Raw genomic sequence first — 19,581 nt, 5'->3', positions numbered from 1 at the left:
CGTTTGGGCTTTTTGCCGGACTTGAATCTTATTTTCAAGATGACCAAAGTTTGTCCTGGCCGTCTGCGCCAACCATGGCCCCTAAGTAGTCGGAACATTGGTTCACTCGGAGAACTTGTCGATTTCCCTGCTCCGATGCGCCGGCCCAAGCCGTCACGGCTGCCGCGAAGGGGCTGAGATCTAACCGAGGAATACGTAGCCAACACGCCTTGTCCTCTACCTTGAGTATATCGATGGGGATGGCTGAGCCGGTTGCGCCTAAGAACTGGCGAAGTGCAGCATTACAGTACGACCGCACCTGGAGCTCGTCCAAGGGTACTGAATCAGAAGATTTGGCGACGTCCGAAACGAGTTCTAGCTGCACATAAGAGAACGGGGGGTTCTTGACCGTGCAAGTAAGAAGCTCGTGCGACCGTTGGCCCGTTGCGCGCGGCGTGCCTGTAGGAATCTCTTCGTTACCTGAAACCTGCATCGCCATGTTCGTTTTGTTACTGAGAAGAGATGCAATGAGTTTTTACGTTGAAAGATTATGGGAATAAAATCTGTTCGTGAGGCTGATGAGTTATCTTTTGACTTGTAGGCCGACTTTGAGAATTTCAACTGTGAGTGACTGAGCGGCATGTAATATGATTCGAGCGCCAGCCTGCAGAGTCCTCGTTAGGTGGGTCGGCCGCAGAAACACCCTGTACATCGATAGATGCATATGCAATTGGCAGGGGCCCTTCAAGCTGAGTCTCCTCTACCGCCTTCAGACTGCCTCGGCCAGCCTCTTGTTTCGCGAAGAAGAACAATTTTCCACGCCACCACGAAGAAGTTCACGAGGATCGCGAATTCCCTCTCTTCAGCCATTTACGGTCATCCGACTACCGAGCCCAGAACCCGTCGAACATGTCGACCGATAACTTCGTCGCGCCCGGCCAGCAGCGTTACCTGCGCGCCTGCATGGTCTGCTCTATCGTGATGACCTATGCCGTACGTATCGCCGCCCTTTTGAAACGAGAATAAAGAGAAGAAAAAGCTGACGTGGCCTTTTTTTTTTCCTGCGTTGCAGCGTTTCCGTGACGAGGGTTGCCCCAACTGCGAAGACTTCCTCCACCTCGCTGGCTCGCAGGACCAGATCGAGAGCTGCACTTCGCAGGTCTTTGAGGGCCTCATTTCTCTCGCCAACCCCAACCGCTCCTGGGTCGCAAAATGGCAACGTCTCGATAACTACGTGAAGGGTGTCTATGCCATCAAGGTCTCCGGCCAGTTGCCTGATGAGATCCGCAACACGCTCGAGGAGGAGTATAGGATACGCTACATCCCGTACGTTTAACCACTTTCTGCGTGCTTCATGACGTGCAAGTCAAGCTTGGCAGGACAGATTTGCTGACAAAAAGAAAACAGGCGTGACGGAACGGAGACCGAGGTCGATAACTAGAGAGCGGTAAACATATTTGTGTTTGGTTTTGGCGTTAGGGGGGAAACCAGAAGGTCGGCACGGAGTCAAGGCAAGACTCTTCAGATGAATCAATTCTCAATGGTATCTAAAAAGTGCATTCCTAATTCCCATCCAACTGCCCGTTTGTGATGTAATGCCGAGGCCCTTTTTTGCCCAGAACGCCAGTATGCTTGTGAAATCACAGCCAGACCAGTCACCGCTGGTCCGTCTTTTGCTTCTTGAACGAAAATCCACCGAAACCAGACCCATCTCTGGACCTCTTCTTCTCCATCCTTTCCATATCCTCCTTCATGATCCTCTCCGCCTCGCTCATCTTCTTGGGCTGTTCAAAAGCCGCCTTCTTTGAGCCTCCCGCGAGGGCGTTCTTTTTAGCCTGCGCAAACACGTTTTTCGTCTGCGGTTTGGCAGTCATCTTGAGTGAGACCCCGCCGAGCGAAGGCTTTTCCGCCGGTTTATCTGCAGGCTTCTCCGGGGCTGCGGCGGGTGTCGCAGAGCCCGGAACATCAGGAGAGGCAGATTTCGGTTGTGGACTGGGCTCAGCCTTGGCAGCAGGTTTCGAGCCAAATGACAGGGAGATCTTTTCTCCTTCAGCGCGCTGCAACCCCTTTTCCCTCACCTCGTCATTCTCGTCCTTCTCCCCCCTCGCTTCAGCCTGCTTTTGCGCCCGTTTGATTTGCTCCCGGATCATCATCTGTTCAACCTCCTCATTCCCTCGATCCTGCGCTTCCTTCCTCCTCAACGACTCTTGTCTCTTTAGCGCCTCGGGGGAATTATCGATCCAGGCAATGTGAATTCCCTTCTCCGTCTCTTCAACACGACAAATGCCCTCTCTGCCCAGGTGTTTCGCAAACTCGGTCAAGCTAGGCCATTTCGTCGCGTTCATGTGCACGTGTTCCTTGTTGGCGATGTACTCCTGGTAAAAGTGGTTGATTTGCACTTGCTTCTCTCCGTGACCTGTGCGAAGGAGCTGGAGGAAGTCGCGGAGGAACTGGTTGCTGTACTCGTTAAGGAACTTTTTCGGGTCCTCGCCTACAACGATCATTTGCCGAACATGCGACTCGGACTGCGTGTGCATTTTGAAGCCGTTCTCATCGCGACATTGTTTCTCGCAGACCTGGCAGTACCAGCGCAGGCGCTGGAGGCCTTTGCTCTTGAGTTTGTTGTTCAAATACTTGGTTGAGCCGACTTCTGCTTTCGGCATCTTGGCGGTCTTGTGATGTTTGATTTAGTAGATTCAATCGTGAAGCGTAGGATAAATTTGGGTTCTATCGAGATACGTCGAGATGTCAGCGTGTGGTGTCGGCAAATGCAACGGATTGTGTGGTGAGAGATTGAAGTCGACGACCGCAAGGAAGTAAAGACGTGACACCCATGGCCTTGCCAAGAGAATGTTCGCGAGCTGCTTATCTTATCAGCGGTGCAGGGGGGTACCAATTTGACACAAGTGGCGGGGTTGATACAGTTTGCGCCAGTGCTGTATTCGCACTGTCTCATCCCACCCCGCCGACGTCGGCCTCGATCGACAAATATTTACCTTGACCGGTCACTGGGCTGGGGTGGTAACAAGGGGAGGGGGGGCATTAGCAAAGTAACGAATAGACGTTACCATGACGATCGCTAAATCCTCTCGTGTTTATATTCAGAAAGTTATTTCACTGGTGGTCCTTGTAAATTCCAATTGCTTTAATGCGGAAGATCGTTTGGCGAATCAGACCTCTCGAGAATGTCACAGACAAACGCGGCAACCAAAAATGACCGCACCTGGTGATAGTTAAGTCAATCTTGCATTTTCAAACCTATGCTCTACATTCCTGTCATTTTTTCCTGACCCAATATGCAAAATCTGTGCTCCAGCCCAAATGGCCCCATACATGAATGAAGTGGATATATAACTTGATCCAAAAGCAGGTCTCGCTCTATGCAAGCTAGGCGCTACACACAAAGACAAAGCTAGTCTAGTCAAGGAAAGTAAACAGATTTGTGTGCAGAATATTCATGGCGCGTGTGGCATCGCGGGCTTCAATGACGCAGGAGATGTTGATCTCGCTAGCTCCTAGATGGATGTTAGTGGAAATTTCTACCAAGGTCTCAGGAGAACTTACCCTGAGAGATCATCTCCAAATTAACATTATGCTCTCCGAGCGTGGAGAACATACGACCGGCAATACCAATCATGTTCTTCATCTCCGCGCCAACAAGACTAAGGATAGCCATGTCATGCAGGACGCTAACATCGCCGCAATCTTCCAACTCCAGCCGCGCCTTGTCAAAGTTGCCGGCTTCAGAGTTTCCGGCATGGATAGCCATGGAGACGTGCACCTCACTCGTAGAGATGAGGTCGACCGAGATCTGGTTGCTGTTGAGAATAGAGAAAACCCGCGCGAAGAAGCCATGGGAGATGGAGCGTTTGTTGGAGTGCACGTTGATAACAGAGATCTTGTCCTTGATGGTAACGGCTGTTGGCCTCTTGGGCTTCTGTCGCAATGAGGGATCCGTGGGCTTTGAACGCTGGATCTGGTGACCGGCCGTAAGAATAGGGTCGGGGATAACGATAGTGCCAACTCCTCGGGGGTTTTTGACGTTCTTGATGCGGATGGGGATAGGGGGCGAGGCATGAATGACCTGGTCCATGGTGAGGTGGTGGATGACCTCAGAACCGTAGAACGTCAACTCGGCCGCCTCGGACGGGGTGATGGAGTGTAGCAGCCGTGCTGTAGGGACCTTTGTGGGATCCGCGGTGAAAATACCGTCAACCTCCTTCCACACCTGAAGCTCATCAGCCTTGAGACCAACTGCACACAGCGCCGCGCAAAGGTCGGTATAGCCACGGCCGATGTCGCCGTCGATCAGGCTGCCAGGCACGTTCCCGAAGAACCCAGTGACGACGGGCACTCTGTCTTCACATGCCAGGATCTTTTTCCGCAGCACAGTAGCGGCTTCTTGGTAGAAGCTGTGATCCAAATGCGATGTGGCATCGTAGTGGAACGTATCGCTGAGATCCACATACTCTGCGGCGACACCCTGTGAAAGTAATTAGCCTGAATCTCATAATGCTGGAGTAGACAGGTGATGACACACCAAATCTTTCAACAGTGCAGCCATGAATCTGCAACTGAGCTTCTCTCCGAAGCTGATACAGCGATCCTTAGATCTCGCATTGACCTCGAGATTAAATCTCCTCGCAGCGACGATGTATTCGACCAATTCTTGACACTCATCTCGGATCTCTTGCTCCAGAGATGCCTTTAGTTCCTGGTCCTTGATGAAGGTCTGGACGGCAGAGACATGGTCTTTAGTGATGTCATCAATGAGGCTTTTAGCCTGGTTCATGAGTTCATTCTGAGCGTCCTCATCATTTGTGGCGGCTGCAATGCCCTTGAGCTTGTTGTAAACTCCAAGTAGACTTTACCAGGTCAGTCGATAGTTCAAGGTAAGATGTGATGTTGAGTGACTCACCGGCTGGTGGTGCCCTCAACCTTCTTGCCCGTGCTTCTTGCGGAGCAGACTACCACAACCTTATTGTTTGAGAGACTCGCCCTGCACATTGAAAAAGTCAACCACAGTCAAAATGCTGTACACAAAAATTTGAATTTACCGGACAATATCCGTAGCAATCTGGCATACAAACATATCAAGTCAGCCTCATACACCCGAATAGCGAAGTTGTGTGAACTGCGAGAGGAATCACCTTGTCTGGGAACTTTCCGACGCTGGTACCGCCGAATTTTTGCACCACCCAGCCATTGCTGGAGGTGTTTCCTTGCGATTGAGTGCTCATGATGCTTCAATTGCTGTGTACAGAGGGCGTGAGCGAGTATGACTCTCCAAAAAACAGGCCTGCGGGGGGAGGGGCACTGTGTCCGTAAGATGCGGGAAAAAGAACGGCGACGGTTGCAACTGGGTGGTCAACCCTCAAACAAAGATTGCTGGTGGGATGCGTCACAGTACAATGTGGGCGGCAGCAAATACAGGTGTAGCCAGTGTCGTCAGAAAGTGAGAAGAAAGGGTTGACAGTGTAGAAAGTGGTGGGATGAAAGGCAAGGTAAGGTATTCTAGAGCCGTGTTGCTGTGGATTGGATTGAATTGGACTGGACCCAATGTAACGAGTTGGGACGAAAGTGGGATGTGGAGCGACGAAATCGGCGACGCTTGTTCGACTCCCAGCGACCAAAATTTTGCGTGCGTTTCCGGAACATCGGAGGCGGGCCCGAATCTTTACTACCGATCCAGTACCGCAGCGTCACTTCCAAGGATAAGACCGACTGGACCAACGGCTCCCCTGGTTTGAGATTTCTCCTTGACGCCGCTTGCCACGGGTGCCGCTGCACACATCCTCCAGTCTTCTGCAGCTGCACATCTGGCCTACATGTGGCCTTCTCTGTCTGACTCATACTTGCTTACCAGTTTGTACTGGCTCTTCATCTCTGCAATTTAAATCTGAACTCTATGGCCAGCCACTAAAGACTGCCATGCGATTGCCAATGTCTAAAACTGGACCGTATCTCCTTTCTTCTTTTCCGTCACTTCAACAAACCCCCACGGGGCAAGAACGATTGTCCGCCATGGTTTCAAGCCTCTTTTGTTACCTCGGCCGTCCAGCCACTCCACAAGCAGCCGCCGTGAAGAACCTATGAAACTGTTGGTAGAGAAAACTTTTAGTTGCCCAATCCCGGCGCGCGCGGGGACAGCGAATCAGGGACAGCCTGATGACGAATGAGGCACGCTGCAGGCTGCCCCGACGGGGGTCCCACGCCCCAGTCAATAGCCGCCCTTGACGCTGCTACTGGGTATTGATGACAACCTTGTGTTGTTCAACGCTTAAACCTAGGCCACTCAGGGCAAAGGCATACTTATCAGAAAGGCGTGGGATGATCCTGCATGTGCAACGCGACCCTTGATATCAAGTAAGGGAAACCTTGTCTGTTCAATGCTCTCCCTGCCGGGTTGTATTACCACTAGATAAAAACGTATAATCAAGTACCTATGCCCCAGACCAGAAAAGAATTGGTATAGCAACCCGCGAGCACTAAATGCAAATGCCGTCCTCTTCGCCAGAATACGTTAAACACCGAACGCAAAAACCAGAACCCCAAAAAAACCCCGTCTAATGGAAACAGGCGCAAAACCCAAAAATGGTCTCCATGCCAAGTGGCAAGAGCCTTTTCCGCGCTCATACAATCGTCCAGTCGTGCCATCGTCATCGCACTGCACTCAACAGCCCTCCTCCGGCATCAAGCCTCATCGCGAGGCTGTTTGGCAGATGACTATCGATACATGACACCTGGTTTGCCAGGTGCGACTATACTCCAATCCACTTCCTTCGTCCTTGTCATTGTTGTAACTCAGCGTTGGCAAGAAGCGCTTGGTTGACCTCCGAGTGCGAGAAGGTGTATTTGTCCATTGGGAAGTCTTCCTCCGGCGTCCGGATGCCGATGCCGCTATCGTCAGGGTTACTACCCCCTGCCATGCCCGCCGAGTCAACCTGCCCTTGACTGTTTGCTGGCGGGAATGGTGCCTTGTCTGGCTGTGCTTGAGGAAGATTGGAAAAGTTGAACTCCTCGCTGCCGGTGCTGTATCGTGATCCTTGTCGGCTTGTCTCCTGACCTGCTACCTGGGAGTTGGCGACAGCCGCCGAAGCGCCCGAAGTCCTCATGTTGAGGAAACCTCCCTGTTCTGCAAGGAAGCAAGTCATTTCATCAATCCAGCACTTCGTCACCCACCAAGATCCGAAGCTCTTGCCCTGGGCCATGGTCAGATCACGCATGACTGCCGTGCCGACCCTTTGCACACAGTAGACAATATCCGTATGCGTTGCGTAGGGAAACCTTGTTGGCAACGACTTAAGAAAGCCGACCCAACGCTCCAGCACATTTTGTCCATTAGCGTCTGCGGTACCCTCGGCTCCAGGTTGACGGCCGTTTCTCAAAGCAATATCGCCATACACTGTCAAACACTCCACCTCCCAAGGCACATTCATCGGGTTGAGAAGATCGCGAAGCTCGGAGACGAGGAGGTTGACCAGATCGTCCATACCACGGGTGGGTACACATTCAGCGACCTTACGAACGCGGACCATGGTGATCCAATCGAGGTACATTTGGTCTCGGTTGGCCGGGTTTGACAACATGTTAGCTGCTGCGTGCGCGGTGAGGTTGACTCTCAGAGCTCGGTCAAGCAAAGCCGCGAAAATAGTAGCTGGGGCCTCCTTCGCTCGAATAACATGATGCGGCTGTCCCTGGAAAGCGTCCCGAACATGAGGCACAAGACGCTCCGAAATGTTGCGTAAGGTGTCCAAAACAGGCTTTGGCACTACTTGAAGTGTTAGGCCGGAGATGATCCTCAACATGCGCTGGTAGAGGATGAAGTCGCACTCCTCAATCCAAGGGGCGAGACTTGGGTGGCCAAGTAACTTTTGGACAGGCATGGTCAATGTGCCTTGGAAGGATGTATAAAGATGAAAGAAGGTCTTTTCTTTGCAGTAGCGAACACATTCCACTAGTGAAGTGCAATGTGACCTGTAAAGAGCAGACAGACTCTTTGCAGCATCGGGGTCAGTTCCACTGGGCAGGAAAGGCTCCATTCGGGGTAGCACAAGAGGATCATTCGATTGAAGCAGAGCCTCATCTGCCTCTGAAGGGAATGAAAATTGGAGAGATGTTTTCGAAGTGGAAGAGTTCAGATGGTCCGCGCTAGTCACATTCGGATGACTGTAAAAGCTGTGTGACCGTGAGTGGCTATTCGATGCTTGGGCAGGGCTTTCCGGACGTTTGGCAGCATCAGGTGAGGGCAGCACAGCTTTCGCTGGCTGTGCTTTGGTGGGCGCTGTGCTGAAGCTCTGTGAACGACTTGGCTCTGAGATAGCTACTGGAATATGAGGTTCCGGTTCGCGAAGATCGGGTTGGTCATCGACCAGGGTGAAATTGACGTAATGATACTTGGATTCACCTCTCACTCCAAGACGCCTAGTCTTCAGGCCAGGGAAAAGCACACGAACGAGTTTGCCAAAACTAGCGGGGTTCAACACGGTAATTCTCTCAGTGGCACATCGAGACGCGTAGTTGGCATAGACTCTGCCTCGGGGCACAGATCCTTTGCCCTTGGTGCATACTGAGTTGATCCAGAGCATAGCAAATACTTGCCGGGTACGTTCGGAGTTGGGGCCTCGCTCATTGCCGTGGAGTTCCTTGGCAACATCTTGCAGGCCGCGGTGCTTGTTTGCGTTGAATAGGTGACGCATCTCCAGTTCATTGTTAGCACTGGACCTGGCAGAGCTCGACTTTTGCAAGCCCATGGCCCCAGCCAAAGAATCATCCTCGTCACGGTCCATTAGCTGGCTATCGTCGGTGAAGCTGTTATTGGCGAAGCTTTCGGAGGGCAGAGGATGCCGTGGCATGGCGTGTTGCTGGAACGACATTGAATGGCTCATGGAAGCATTCATTCCAGGAGGCATGGAGTACTCGCGGGCGTTTTGCATCTGGGTTGCCGCGGCGTGTAGCATCATTTCTTCCGGGGTTATCCGCGACGCGGGTGCGAGGCTTCTCTGTTGTCTTTGGTCGTTGTTAACCCATTGTGCCGAATACAACTCGGGCGCGTCGGCAAAGGATTGTTGTTCCATAGTTGGCTGCGTAGAGATGCTGTGGACAGAGGCAGTTGAAGCGCGGGATTGAGGTCTCTTCTTCGCCCTGAGAGCTTGGGCGATGTGGTCTGTTTACATAGATTGTCAGCCAAGAAAACATTTACAGAAAGAGTGTCCTCAGCACAGAGAAGCACACAACAGAGGTTGTTGATCGTACCGTGATCCATTATCCGTCACCTCAGTTGTTGGATGGTGTTGTTATTCTGCGACGAAAACACACGGATCATGCAGGACAGCCTCTCCAAACAATGAAAGAAGTAAACGTAGGCTGTACAGGGCCACCGTGAACAAATGACTGAGAAAAAAGGAGGCGTTGAGGTTAGCAAAAGCAATCCAAATCCCTGCAGCCGAGAAGAGCGCGGTGCGCTGTGGTGAGCGTCGAGATCTTAAAAGACGTGGTCGGGGGGGAGCGAGACGTTGGTGTGGATGTGGGAAATGTTTTGGGAGGCTTTCCACTGTTTTGTTGACTTGACAACCAAAGGCTCGGGCGGTCGCCTCCACTCAGGTCTTGGGTGGACGACGGGCGTGGCTGGGCGACTCACGTGACCAAAGATGAACAAAAAGCCAGTTAGAGGCTACGGCGTACTCCGTACAGAGTATGGTTTCTAACAACCTGGAGCAGCCATAACTGTGTTTGGGATGTTTGATTGGCTAAGTGCTGGTGATGTGGGTCTGCTTACTTTGTGTGTCTTTCTCTGTCTTTGGCGTCCGTGTCGCTCCACTAAGGAGTACGTACCGGCGGCAGGTGCACCTTGTTTTCCAACCAGTCAGAAAACACGAAACCCAATACCATAAACAGCAACAGCAACAAGCTCGGACAGCCTGGAAGCTCAGGCATCAACTGCTATCCCCACCCACTCTTCCTTTTCCTTTGATGTTGTGAGATAAGATAGGAATACCAAGAAAGCACCAGCCCTCGAATCGCGAAATCTGACACCATCCGAGCCAAGTACCCGCTTACAGCCAAGAACATGGATCCCAGGGCATTTTTGCCCGGCACACAAAGTCTAGCGAGCGGGGAGCTACAATGCCAGCCTATGCTGTTGCTATGCAGGAGGAATCGACTCACAGAAGCTCTGCACTGCTGTTGTGCTGCCCAACTGAAGTGTGTCCAGTCCTTGCTGTGTGTGCTCGTCTCGTCTCGTGCCTGTGCCCCGCCCAAAAAAAAAAAAAATCCCCCATTTTAGCCCCGAGTGAAGCTTGACGCAAGGGCACCTAGACCATTCCTGCTGCTCAGATCTGCACACGTTACGTCGTCATCCGGCCCTTGCCCTTTCACCTGCCAATTCCAACGCAGACTCAAGGTCATTCAACCCCATACTCTCCGGTTTCTCGTCGAGAACTCTCCGTTTTAACATCGCCAATAGCTCCCCTGGCTTATTAGCTTACCAAAATTTGTCAACTATCCAATTACTGTAAGCTCCTATCGCCTGCATCGGGTTGATACCATTATCAAGGGTCCTTCGATATTGCAACCTGGCCTCGTCTTTGTCGTGTCCTAACCCTCGTTACAGCGCGATAACGCACAGCTTTACTCATCGCTCAATTTCCCATCCTAAACCGCAAACATGTCTGCTCAGGACCGCGTTCAAAACTACATCGGCCAGCTCGACCGCGAGGTAAGAAGTTGGCCGTAATTTCGGGGAGTGTGAAAGGGATGTCGTGCTGACCTCGGTGTGTGCGGCAGCTTTCCAAGTACCCCGCCCTGAACAACCTCGAGAAGCAAACCAACGTTCCCAAGGCCTACGCCGTCATCGGCGTTGCTGCCCTTTACTTCTTCCTCATCATCTTCAACCTTGGTGGTCAGCTCCTTACCAACCTTGCCGGCTTCGTTATCCCTGGTTACTACTCCCTCAATGCCTTGTTCACTGCGAACAAGCAGGACGACACTCAGTGGTTGACTGTACGTCCACAAACATCTTCCCCGCAAGCTGTCAAAGCGCTCAACTGACTAACCGTTGTTTTAGTACTGGGTCGTCTTCGCTTTCTTCACGTCAGTGCCCCTTTTCCCAGATCGGATAGTAGCAGCTAACAAAGAAAATGCAGCGTTGCGGAGAGCCTTGTTAACGTTGTCTACTGGTTCCCCTTCTACTTCACTTTCAAGTTTGTGTTCCTGTTGTGGCTTTCTCTGCCCGTCTTCCGGTAGGTTTTTCTTTTCCCGAGCCATGTTTGATGTACTGACATGCCGCAGCGGTGCCGACATTGTCTTCAACTCTTTCCTGTCCCCCATGTTGTCCAAGTACTTCGCCGGTGCCTCGACTGCCTCCGGCCTCCGTGCCCAGGCCGACAAGGCCGAGTAAACGCGCATCAGCGCCAGCTCATCAAACAGGTCGATTGCCTTGAGAGATCTACCTACGAGGAGTTAAAAGCTGGCCCGCTCATCCCGGTGGCATCCGCTAGCTAGTCACAAAGGACGTTGTGCGGCGGTCCGAGCATAAATATGACGGGGTGGGGTTCCACAGGCTGGCATAACCATATATGCGACAATGGTGATGGCTTATTTAGGTTTGGTCGAGGACCCTGGAACGCGTGGGCCACGACAGAACGGTTGGATGAGTTCCTGTTACCCAGATCAAATAACTGTATGCTACGGAATACGGAGTCATTGACTTTGCAATGGACTAAAAGAGTACCCGCTGCGACTAATGCATCGTGTGACATGTGCCGCCGTTGCTAGCGTTCGTTTCTCTGTGAGAATGGCAGAGACATGTGACGAGTGTTTGAGAAGTAAACAGCTGTGGCTTAAAGACAAAGAAAGACTCGAGGTACGGTGTGTTTCTTTGTCCTAGGCAACTAAAGTGCTCAAGTGCCTCGACCTACCCAACTTGGGGAGATAGGCGAGTCGAAACAGCAGCAGGCGGGTAATCCGCTCCAGTCTGACTAGGGCCGCATGCCACAGCTGCTCGGCCATGTTCGACCACTTTCTCTCATCGGTAAGCGTCATTCAGAGTTATGGAGATTTTATATTTGACGAGATTATTCAAACATTTTGGCGTTCAGAAGTTCGTCATTGCAGGTGTTCAAGGTCATTTTGTTGCCCCATTGACACTAGAATATATTGGAATTGTCTGCCCGTCACCGGAACGACGCCTATGAGGTAGTAGTGACTGGGTCACTTGCAGCGTTCCTGACGGAATGTCTCTACCCCTTTTCTTGTTACTGAGATGCAGAAAAAGCGGCGCGTACGACTGGCTGGATCATTCTGCTAGGCTTGCCAGCATTCGAAATGGTGTGGTACGAACATTAACCAAGAACCAACAGCTGGTCACTTTGGACGCCAAGAAAATAGATAGAGATCAGAGTGCCGAGCACGCCGTCCCGTGCCTTAGCCGTACTATGTAGGGAGGACATCGGGGTGTGGGGAAGTGTTTTCAGGGACTTCTAGGTGAGGATGGCCCTGGCGGGCAGGCCGAGCAGTCCGAGACTTAGAGAGGAGAGGCCCCCCACCCCACATTTTGGGTCCCCTTGATGCCTTGAAGGACTTGCAGACTGCAGTACCTGGGTTGCCTCCCCCCGGAGGTGGTCGGCTCAGAAGCTTAGGGCGCCCAAAAGTGGGAGGTCCACGCTGCCTCTCAAGTTGTTTGGGATGTGAAACTCCCTAAAACGGCGAAGTCACCTTTTCCCTTGCCCCAAGTTCGGATCCGCCTCATCTCACCAGCCTCCGTTTGCTGTTTCCCATTGACGGTTTCTCCCGAGATCTGATCAATTCAGTGGCTTTCCTCTCGTTTGACAAGCCGCAAAACGACACTTGCTCACCCAGATAGAATTATGGTGATGGAATGAAGTGGGCGGCTCAGCCAATTTGCGACTACAGATAACGAACGAGCCAACAATCATTGCGCTTATCGAAAGCCCTGTCCTTCCACATTCGGTCACTTCCTGATACTCGATAGCCAAAACGACGACAAACCGCCGCGTCACGAAGACTTTGACGGCAGCTGCCCCTGGAGGGCATGCCCTCACAATGCAACTCAGCCCATTGCAGTCGCGACTGGCGGCCTCGCTGATTGCCTCGCTGCTGCTTCTCGTGCTCTATTATCTACTTTCCACCCCCAGCTTTGCCCTTGCTGTAGAGCTGAACGAAGCATACCTACCCATTCTGGAAACCGTTGAAGCCGACGATGCGCTCGAACGACGCAGCGGATTACAGCCCACTTATGAGCCCGAGTTCTCAGCCTTTGGTCGCAGTATTGTTGGCAGAGCTCCTGCCGGAGTGACGGCTCTTGTGAACAACATCAAAGTAAACCGTAACGTCCCCGCGAACTCGACACAGAATTTCGTATTCGAAGCCATCTCCGTCTTCGCAAACTTTTTCGACTCAGCGGCCGATGACGCATTCGTTCTAGAGCCGCATGACAACGGCAATGGCTCTGGTGGCCGAGAAGATGGCATCGCTACATCGGTTGACACATACTTGGATCCCCAGGAGGGTGTTGGGTTACGTCCCAGACAACAAGCCCAAGGTAGAACTGTGTATATTTCCGCGACGACATGCATTCAACCGAACCGAGGAGCGAACAACACAGGCTCCGACCCCCCACAGATCACCATGTACATATCTACATCCAAGGACAATCAAACACCTGGGCCATCGCAGAACGCGTCTAGTCAAAGAACGGCGGTTTTCGAAGAGGGCGCTGCGTTCATGAAAATAAATGCAACAGGCGATGTGTTTATTGGTATCTCGGCTCCCGCCGAGGACAAGGAAAAATTCACTGGGGATTGGAACTTCGATGTCGCAGCATCGACGGATGACTTCTTCCACAGCTACGATGACACTCCATCTGAACTGCTTTGGGTCGATAGCGACTCTAACGCCGCTCTTTTAACGACACAAAATCTAACAGACACGCACAATGAGACGAGGATACAGGAAATCATGCAGCAAAGCCCGCCATTCGTCATGTTTGTAGAAAACCGAGACAATCCTACAACGAAAGGCGTCAGGCGTTCTATGTGCGGTCTAGAGAACTACGCTCAGATTGCTGCGAAGAAAGGCGGCAAATTTGGCAATCTAGCTAGTACAGTAATGACTACTAGAGGAGCTGGCAATCTGCCGAAGCAGCAGTTCTTCTTTAACGGCCTCAACGCCAGTGCTTTCTATAGTGGTATCCTTGTCCACACTGGCAACGCGACTTTGAACAAGCGGCAAGAGGGTGGCAGTCCAGGGAGCGGAGGCCGAGTGTTCCAAGCAACGCAGTTCGAAACTAAAGATGGTATGTACCTTTCGCCTCTATTCGTGTTGATAATGCTAAATGTCTGGCAGGAGAGAATTGCAAGATTATTACTGACCTGCAATTTTGCAATGAGACGGAATACGCCGTTCCTGCTAATTCCAACAAGATGAACATCACCCAGTTGGCGCAATTTTACGATAATTACGCCAGAGACATGTACGCAAACTTCAAAAAGCAGTTGGACCAGGTCGCTTGTGAAGCACCAGACGTCCAGCGCTATTCCTTAGCTCGAAACTGCACAGATTGTGAGATTGCCTACAAGAAGTGGCTTTGCACAGTAACGATCCCACGTTGCGAGGACTTCACTGCTGCCGATGCCAACTTTTCACTTGTACGAAACGTCAACCAAACTTTCCCCAACGGAACCTTGCTCCCTATCGATCAACAGAGCAAATACAACAAACGAGTTTTTCAGCACTCTAGGAACCCTCTCATCGATGAGGTTGTTGCACCAGGGCCGTATCGAGAGATTCTGCCATGCGATTACCTCTGTTACGACTTGGTACAAAGTTGTCCCGCCTCGCTCGGGTTTAACTGTCCGACACCGAATGATGATATTTTCAATTCGAGCTATGCCATACAAGGTGACGGTCTAACCTGCAACTATCCAGGCGCGGTACATAACCCGTCGGGGTCAGCAACGTTATTAGTTCCTTGGAGCTTGCTGTCATTCCTCGTTTTTGGTGCCTTCGGAGCCGTTTTGCTTTGACGAAGAGGCAAGTTTCATGCTACCAAGGAGGTGTTGTGTTTGTGTAGAGTGACGGCTGAATCTTACATAAGGGTAATCGGGGGCACGACGGTACAGTGTAATGAGAGATTTGGATTTGTGCATGGCATCGGCGTTGGAAGGTAGGGGCTTTTTTTTGGCTTTTTTTGTTTTTGTTTTCTTAAGATAGAACATGAGAATACGTAAACTCCATATGCATTGGGGTGTGCCTTACTACAAGAGGAGGATATATAGATCATATTACGCCGCTGCGGAATAATGATAGACAAGTTTCGCCTTTGATTATCGACACATCGATGCTGAAATTCATTATACATTGATATACATATCTAGTCCCCCGTCCATGCCTTGTTTTCAGCACCATAGGCAACGGATGGCTTCACATAACCTAACTCTTCTCTTGCAGCTTAAGAACCGAATATATGGTTCAAGCTTATGATCAACAGTCTGACCATTCCCTAGCTTAAGCAACTGCCTCCTCCGCCCCCGAGTAACAGTTGAAGCTCGCATAGAAGCTCTCTCTTTCTTAGTCTTTTGTGCATAGAACCATCTCAGGCCACAGCATCTTTTCGCATCCCCAGTTATAAGCTAGTGTTTCATGACTGTTTTTGTTGTTCAGTTCACTTGTTCGCCCCTTACGCTCCAGTCCCTTTGCCCATTTGTAACTCCGCGACCTTGGCTTCGAGCCCTGCGATTTCCTTGTTCTTCTCGTCGCGGATCTCGTCCTGCTCCAGCTTCGTCCAGCTCCAATAAGCAATCTGGTACGTCAAGGTTGCCATCAGAAGGACCTTGAGAACAGGTCTTGTAAATGTCTTGTAGAATGTTCCCTGTATGATTGTATTGTTAGCCCTTCCGACCTCGGTGACGAAATATAATAATCAAGGTGATCGAGAGCTGAAAGAAGGGGAAGGGTGACTTACCACAATCGACGGCCTCTTTTCTCCTCCCTCTGATGTTGAATAGAACCGCGTCGCTGCGCGAGGAATATGTGTTGTGCGCTGGGCGCGGAGAGCTCTGCCCAGGATAGTTGCACCACCATTGCCCGCTGCCATGTTGATGATGTTGTTTTGTCCTTTTGTCTCTCCGATTGTCTTTTTCTTTGTTGGAAAACCGCACTCTATCTCAGTCGCAAGATCCTTAGTGTATTTGTCGCTCTCAAGTGTCGTAGAGTGGCTTTCGCTGTTGTCGTTGTCCTTGCTCAAATTCAGTTCAGCTCTCTCAAATCGGAAATCAGAAGATTCAATTCAATGAATGCGCCGCGCCGATCTGTGGCGGTGCGCGTACATCCCCCGCAACAACCCGGGACATTAGACGTGTTTCTTGCCTTGTGTTGGCCCCTCTGTGGCGGGAGTGGTCCCAAGGGTCATAGGGGTGCGCGGATTGGGGAGGGACAATCGCTCCTCGGCACCCCTGGCACCGAACAGGTGTGACCCGTAATTTTTTGACGACACATGTCCCGAACTGGGGCAGGTAGCCACTTGGGAAGGTCCTGAAGGGCGAAAGGTAATTCCCCGTCACAGGCGCTTATTAGGTACGAGTTGTATTAGTTTACAGCCGATCTAAGGATAGCTCCCTCGCGCAATCTGTCCCTTCAACCAGTTTCCCTGATCTTCTCTCAACACGTTCACTTCCCCAATATCACACGATAACCATTTCTTTGCGCATTATATAACGAGGCAGTCGACTATTTCTACACAGAATATCTGAAAAGAAAGTTGCATCAATCAAAGCACCACCAAACCACTCTTCTCTCGTCTTCTCATCACCAACCACATACATCCACAATGGTATGCAGATCCCGAACATCCCAGCACGATCCTTCTTCCCTCGTCAATTGGAGCTTGCATTGGTCTACGGCAACCAGCTAACCCTCGCCCTCCATAGGCGCAAACACCTCAACAGAGACGTGCGAACGCAAAGTTCGCCAAGGATAATGAAGCTCGCATGGGCAAGTCTGAGGACCAGATGAAGAAGCGTACCAAGGATGCCCCCAAGTCGCCCATTTCTCCTATCTGGCTTGGTAAGCTTCCTTTTCCCTCTTTGTTCTTTCGATATCTCATCTCTTACCATCTCTCCCCCCGGGTCTATTCAGCTCCAGGCTGATCTCTTCCTCTTTCGATGCTCGCCTATATGTGTATTAGGAAGGTAGCTAACATTTGTTTTTGTTCGTAGTTCTTCTCGGCTTCGTCGTTTTCGGTGGCATCATTTTCGAGGTTCTCTCTCGCATGTTCGGTTTCTAAACAGCCGCTTCGCACCCGTTTCGAGTTTCTAAGCAAATAAGGGGAAAGCCGACAGAGGAAAAAAAGAAAAGCGACACTGGCCCTACTACTTGCTTTAGCAGTACGTAGACGATATCCTCCTTTTCCCTGACACGAGATGTCGTAAGGGATTGTAAGGAGTCTGCGGACGCACGCGAAGCGCTCTTTTGGCCTCTAGGAGAAAAGGGGGGAATTCTTTTCAGGCATATGAATCACAGTCTTCCACCCATGGATGGTGGAATATCAAGTCTGTACAAATACCACACGTGTCAGGGAAAGCAAAACCATTTTGGCGTAATGTATTTCATTTTTTATTCTTATTTTACCCGACTTCTCGCACATGGCTTGCAAGAAGAAAAAGCACTCAAGCTGTACTACAACTTTTTGGTTTCCGTTTGCCCCCAAAACGCCACAGTTACACACATCACGTACCAGTATCTGAAAGCTATATTACGAGCTGTGGCTTTTCGTTGCTCTCCTCTCGGGCACGGAGATTATGCGCCCAGGCCGCGACGCTGGGCACCGCCATCGTATTTCATATGCACACCAACGTTGAACTGCTGTTCAAGTTCCTTGGTGATCTTGCCAATGTCGCGCTTGCCCTTGGGGCCAGCGGCTGCAGGTGAGCTTGTAGCACCCTTCTTTCCACCGCCGAGGAGGCGCATGAACTTCTTCTGACGATCGCTGCCGCCTCCGAGAGCGCCGACATCCCACTGATCTCCATCATTTGCGGCGGCATCGGCAGCAGGAGTCTCGAGGGCATCTTTCTTGGCCTTCTTTTTCTTGTTATCCTTCTTGGTGGGGGTCTCCTCAGCAATAGCGGCGCCGCCATCTGATTCGCCATCCTCCGCTTGCGCACGCTTGCGCTTCTTGTCGGATTTCTTGCCCTCTTTCATCTCCTCTTCAGTCTCCTCATTCTTGGACTTTTTACTCTTCTTGTCCTTCTTGTCCTTCTTCTCCTTAGGGGCCTCGTGGGATTCGGCGGCTTCCTTAGTGGCAACAGGTTCATCTTCCTTCATAAGTTTCTTCTTCTTCTTCTTGTCCTTCTTATCCTTCGCAGGCGTCGAAATCTCATCGTCCTTCTCTTCGTGCACGACGGCCAGGACGGATTTCGCCTTGTTCTTCTTCTCCTTCTTGGACTTCTTTGGCTTGACGTCTTCCTCATCAATCTCCATCTGTTCATCGCTCGCCGCTCTCGCCTCGCTTTCCGCACGGAGCTGAGCACTAGGGTTCGGGGACTCGGATCCCATCTCGACATCTTCCCTGACAGACGCGCCGCCAGCCTGCTCCTCTGCCTCCGAGTCTAGGTCAGAGTCGGAGGAAGAGTCGGTACTTGAGTCGGAGGAGCTGCCATCGCTCTCATTGCCTTCGGCCGCGTTTGCAGGTTTCTTCAGCCCTTCATCAGCCACCTTCTGCGAAGGTAGCAGTTAGCTCTTACTATCGCACACACAAATGAGCACGTAGCACTTACAGCTCGTTGCTCGGCCATCGCAGCATAACGCACACGCGCGCGCTGAGCCTCGGCCATGAGCTTCTTAGCCTGCTCTTCAAGTTTATCGGCGCGCTTCAGCATGCGGTGGAAGCGCTTCTCGTCCTTGTGGGCGGTGCGCTCGGTCTTCTTAGGCTTGCGGTCGCGCTTCGACTGCGCTTTAAGGGCCTTCTTCTCATTTTTGTTCTTCCTCTCTGTGTTGGAATTTATTAGCAGGCGCTTCAATGATGGTCATCGCAACTCAGCCCGCGCAAAAAGTGTTGCGGTTCAGTAACCGACGTACCTTTGCCCTCGGGCGCGCGCTTTAGTTCTTCAGCATCAACAGGCGCCATTTTGAACCAATTGACCTAAACAAGCAATCTTCAGTTAATGCTGGTGAATAACAAAGAGTGGATCGCCGAAGCTCACCGAGAGAACCGCGATCTGTTGGTTTCCGTTTTACTGGTGACGAACTATCCCGGTGGGGGAGTGAGACCAACAAAATTTCTGGGAAAATGCAGTTTCTGCCGGGCGGTCAAGATCCTAATCGACGTTGGACCCTTGATAAGGTAATGTGGGGCAAACCGGCCAGTGCGTTCCTCGCAAGCTACCGGTACGTACCGGTGTTCCCTTGGAAGCTTTGACCTTCCCTATCCGGCAGGACGGTAAACAGGGCTGAATTACCGTGCCCCTCTTTTTCCCCGTTCTCTCCTGTTGCATCTCGCCTACCTTCTCCCAAGTCAGTAGAGTAGCTGAAATAATCCCAGTATCTTGGTTTCCAGTATTTTGCATATTTTCTTTTTCCTCGATGTTT

The 19,581-nt window shown here is 51.4% G+C and overlaps 10 protein-coding genes across 10 annotated transcripts; 4 read left to right on the top strand and 6 right to left on the bottom strand.

Moving 5' to 3' along the window:
- Nucleotides 1–34: 34 nt before the first annotated feature.
- CTRU02_201988 (uncharacterized protein) lies at nucleotides 35–478 on the bottom strand (the record flags this gene model as incomplete). The annotated part of the gene is made up of 1 exon (XM_036725346.1): nucleotides 35–478. The coding sequence occupies one exon, from the start codon at nucleotides 476–478 to the stop codon at nucleotides 35–37; it is 444 nt and encodes a 147-aa protein (XP_036583024.1).
- Nucleotides 479–888: 410 nt separating this feature from the next.
- Nucleotides 889–1,420, top strand: CTRU02_201987 (transcriptional elongation protein; the record flags this gene model as incomplete). The annotated part of the gene is made up of 3 exons (XM_036725345.1): nucleotides 889–972; nucleotides 1,052–1,305; nucleotides 1,387–1,420. The coding sequence occupies 3 exons, from the start codon at nucleotides 889–891 to the stop codon at nucleotides 1,418–1,420; spliced, it is 372 nt and encodes a 123-aa protein (XP_036583023.1).
- A 214-nt stretch (nucleotides 1,421–1,634) lies between these two features.
- CTRU02_201986 (uncharacterized protein) lies at nucleotides 1,635–2,642 on the bottom strand (the record flags this gene model as incomplete). Its single annotated transcript, XM_036725343.1, has 1 exon — nucleotides 1,635–2,642. One exon carries the CDS (start codon nucleotides 2,640–2,642, stop codon nucleotides 1,635–1,637), a length of 1,008 nt encoding a protein of 335 aa, XP_036583021.1.
- Nucleotides 2,643–3,396: 754 nt separating this feature from the next.
- On the bottom strand, nucleotides 3,397–5,219 carry CTRU02_201985 (aspartokinase; the record flags this gene model as incomplete). The annotated part of the gene is made up of 5 exons (XM_070203961.1): nucleotides 3,397–3,494; nucleotides 3,544–4,462; nucleotides 4,520–4,844; nucleotides 4,898–4,998; nucleotides 5,130–5,219. The coding sequence occupies 5 exons, from the start codon at nucleotides 5,217–5,219 to the stop codon at nucleotides 3,397–3,399; spliced, it is 1,533 nt and encodes a 510-aa protein (XP_070062543.1).
- A 1,551-nt stretch (nucleotides 5,220–6,770) lies between these two features.
- Nucleotides 6,771–9,244, bottom strand: CTRU02_201984 (RFX DNA-binding domain-containing protein; the record flags this gene model as incomplete). The annotated part of the gene is made up of 2 exons (XM_036725341.1): nucleotides 6,771–9,145; nucleotides 9,235–9,244. 2 exons carry the CDS (start codon nucleotides 9,242–9,244, stop codon nucleotides 6,771–6,773), a joined length of 2,385 nt encoding a protein of 794 aa, XP_036583019.1.
- A 1,401-nt stretch (nucleotides 9,245–10,645) lies between these two features.
- Nucleotides 10,646–11,377, top strand: CTRU02_201983 (membrane biogenesis protein yop1; the record flags this gene model as incomplete). The annotated part of the gene is made up of 5 exons (XM_036725340.1): nucleotides 10,646–10,696; nucleotides 10,765–10,980; nucleotides 11,045–11,070; nucleotides 11,124–11,219; nucleotides 11,266–11,377. The coding sequence occupies 5 exons, from the start codon at nucleotides 10,646–10,648 to the stop codon at nucleotides 11,375–11,377; spliced, it is 501 nt and encodes a 166-aa protein (XP_036583018.1).
- A 1,664-nt stretch (nucleotides 11,378–13,041) lies between these two features.
- CTRU02_201982 (calcium channel subunit mid1) lies at nucleotides 13,042–15,023 on the top strand (the record flags this gene model as incomplete). Its single annotated transcript, XM_070203960.1, has 2 exons — nucleotides 13,042–14,293; nucleotides 14,344–15,023. The coding sequence occupies 2 exons, from the start codon at nucleotides 13,042–13,044 to the stop codon at nucleotides 15,021–15,023; spliced, it is 1,932 nt and encodes a 643-aa protein (XP_070062542.1).
- A 653-nt stretch (nucleotides 15,024–15,676) lies between these two features.
- On the bottom strand, nucleotides 15,677–16,093 carry CTRU02_201981 (uncharacterized protein; the record flags this gene model as incomplete). Its single annotated transcript, XM_036725338.1, has 2 exons — nucleotides 15,677–15,868; nucleotides 15,962–16,093. 2 exons carry the CDS (start codon nucleotides 16,091–16,093, stop codon nucleotides 15,677–15,679), a joined length of 324 nt encoding a protein of 107 aa, XP_036583016.1.
- Nucleotides 16,094–16,825: 732 nt separating this feature from the next.
- CTRU02_201980 (uncharacterized protein) lies at nucleotides 16,826–17,281 on the top strand (the record flags this gene model as incomplete). Its single annotated transcript, XM_036725337.1, has 3 exons — nucleotides 16,826–16,828; nucleotides 16,926–17,061; nucleotides 17,214–17,281. 3 exons carry the CDS (start codon nucleotides 16,826–16,828, stop codon nucleotides 17,279–17,281), a joined length of 207 nt encoding a protein of 68 aa, XP_036583015.1.
- Nucleotides 17,282–17,793: 512 nt separating this feature from the next.
- Nucleotides 17,794–18,549, bottom strand: CTRU02_201979 (uncharacterized protein; the record flags this gene model as incomplete). The annotated part of the gene is made up of 2 exons (XM_070203959.1): nucleotides 17,794–18,387; nucleotides 18,430–18,549. The coding sequence occupies 2 exons, from the start codon at nucleotides 18,547–18,549 to the stop codon at nucleotides 17,794–17,796; spliced, it is 714 nt and encodes a 237-aa protein (XP_070062541.1).
- Nucleotides 18,550–19,581: the final 1,032 nt, after the last annotated feature.

This window comes from Colletotrichum truncatum, assembly GCF_014235925.2.
Source record: "Colletotrichum truncatum strain CMES1059 chromosome Unknown Contig_0001, whole genome shotgun sequence".
Taxonomy (NCBI): Eukaryota; Fungi; Ascomycota; class Sordariomycetes; order Glomerellales; family Glomerellaceae; genus Colletotrichum; species Colletotrichum truncatum.
Note: the sequence above shows the minus strand (reverse complement) of the source record. Positions and strands in the feature narration are given on the sequence as shown.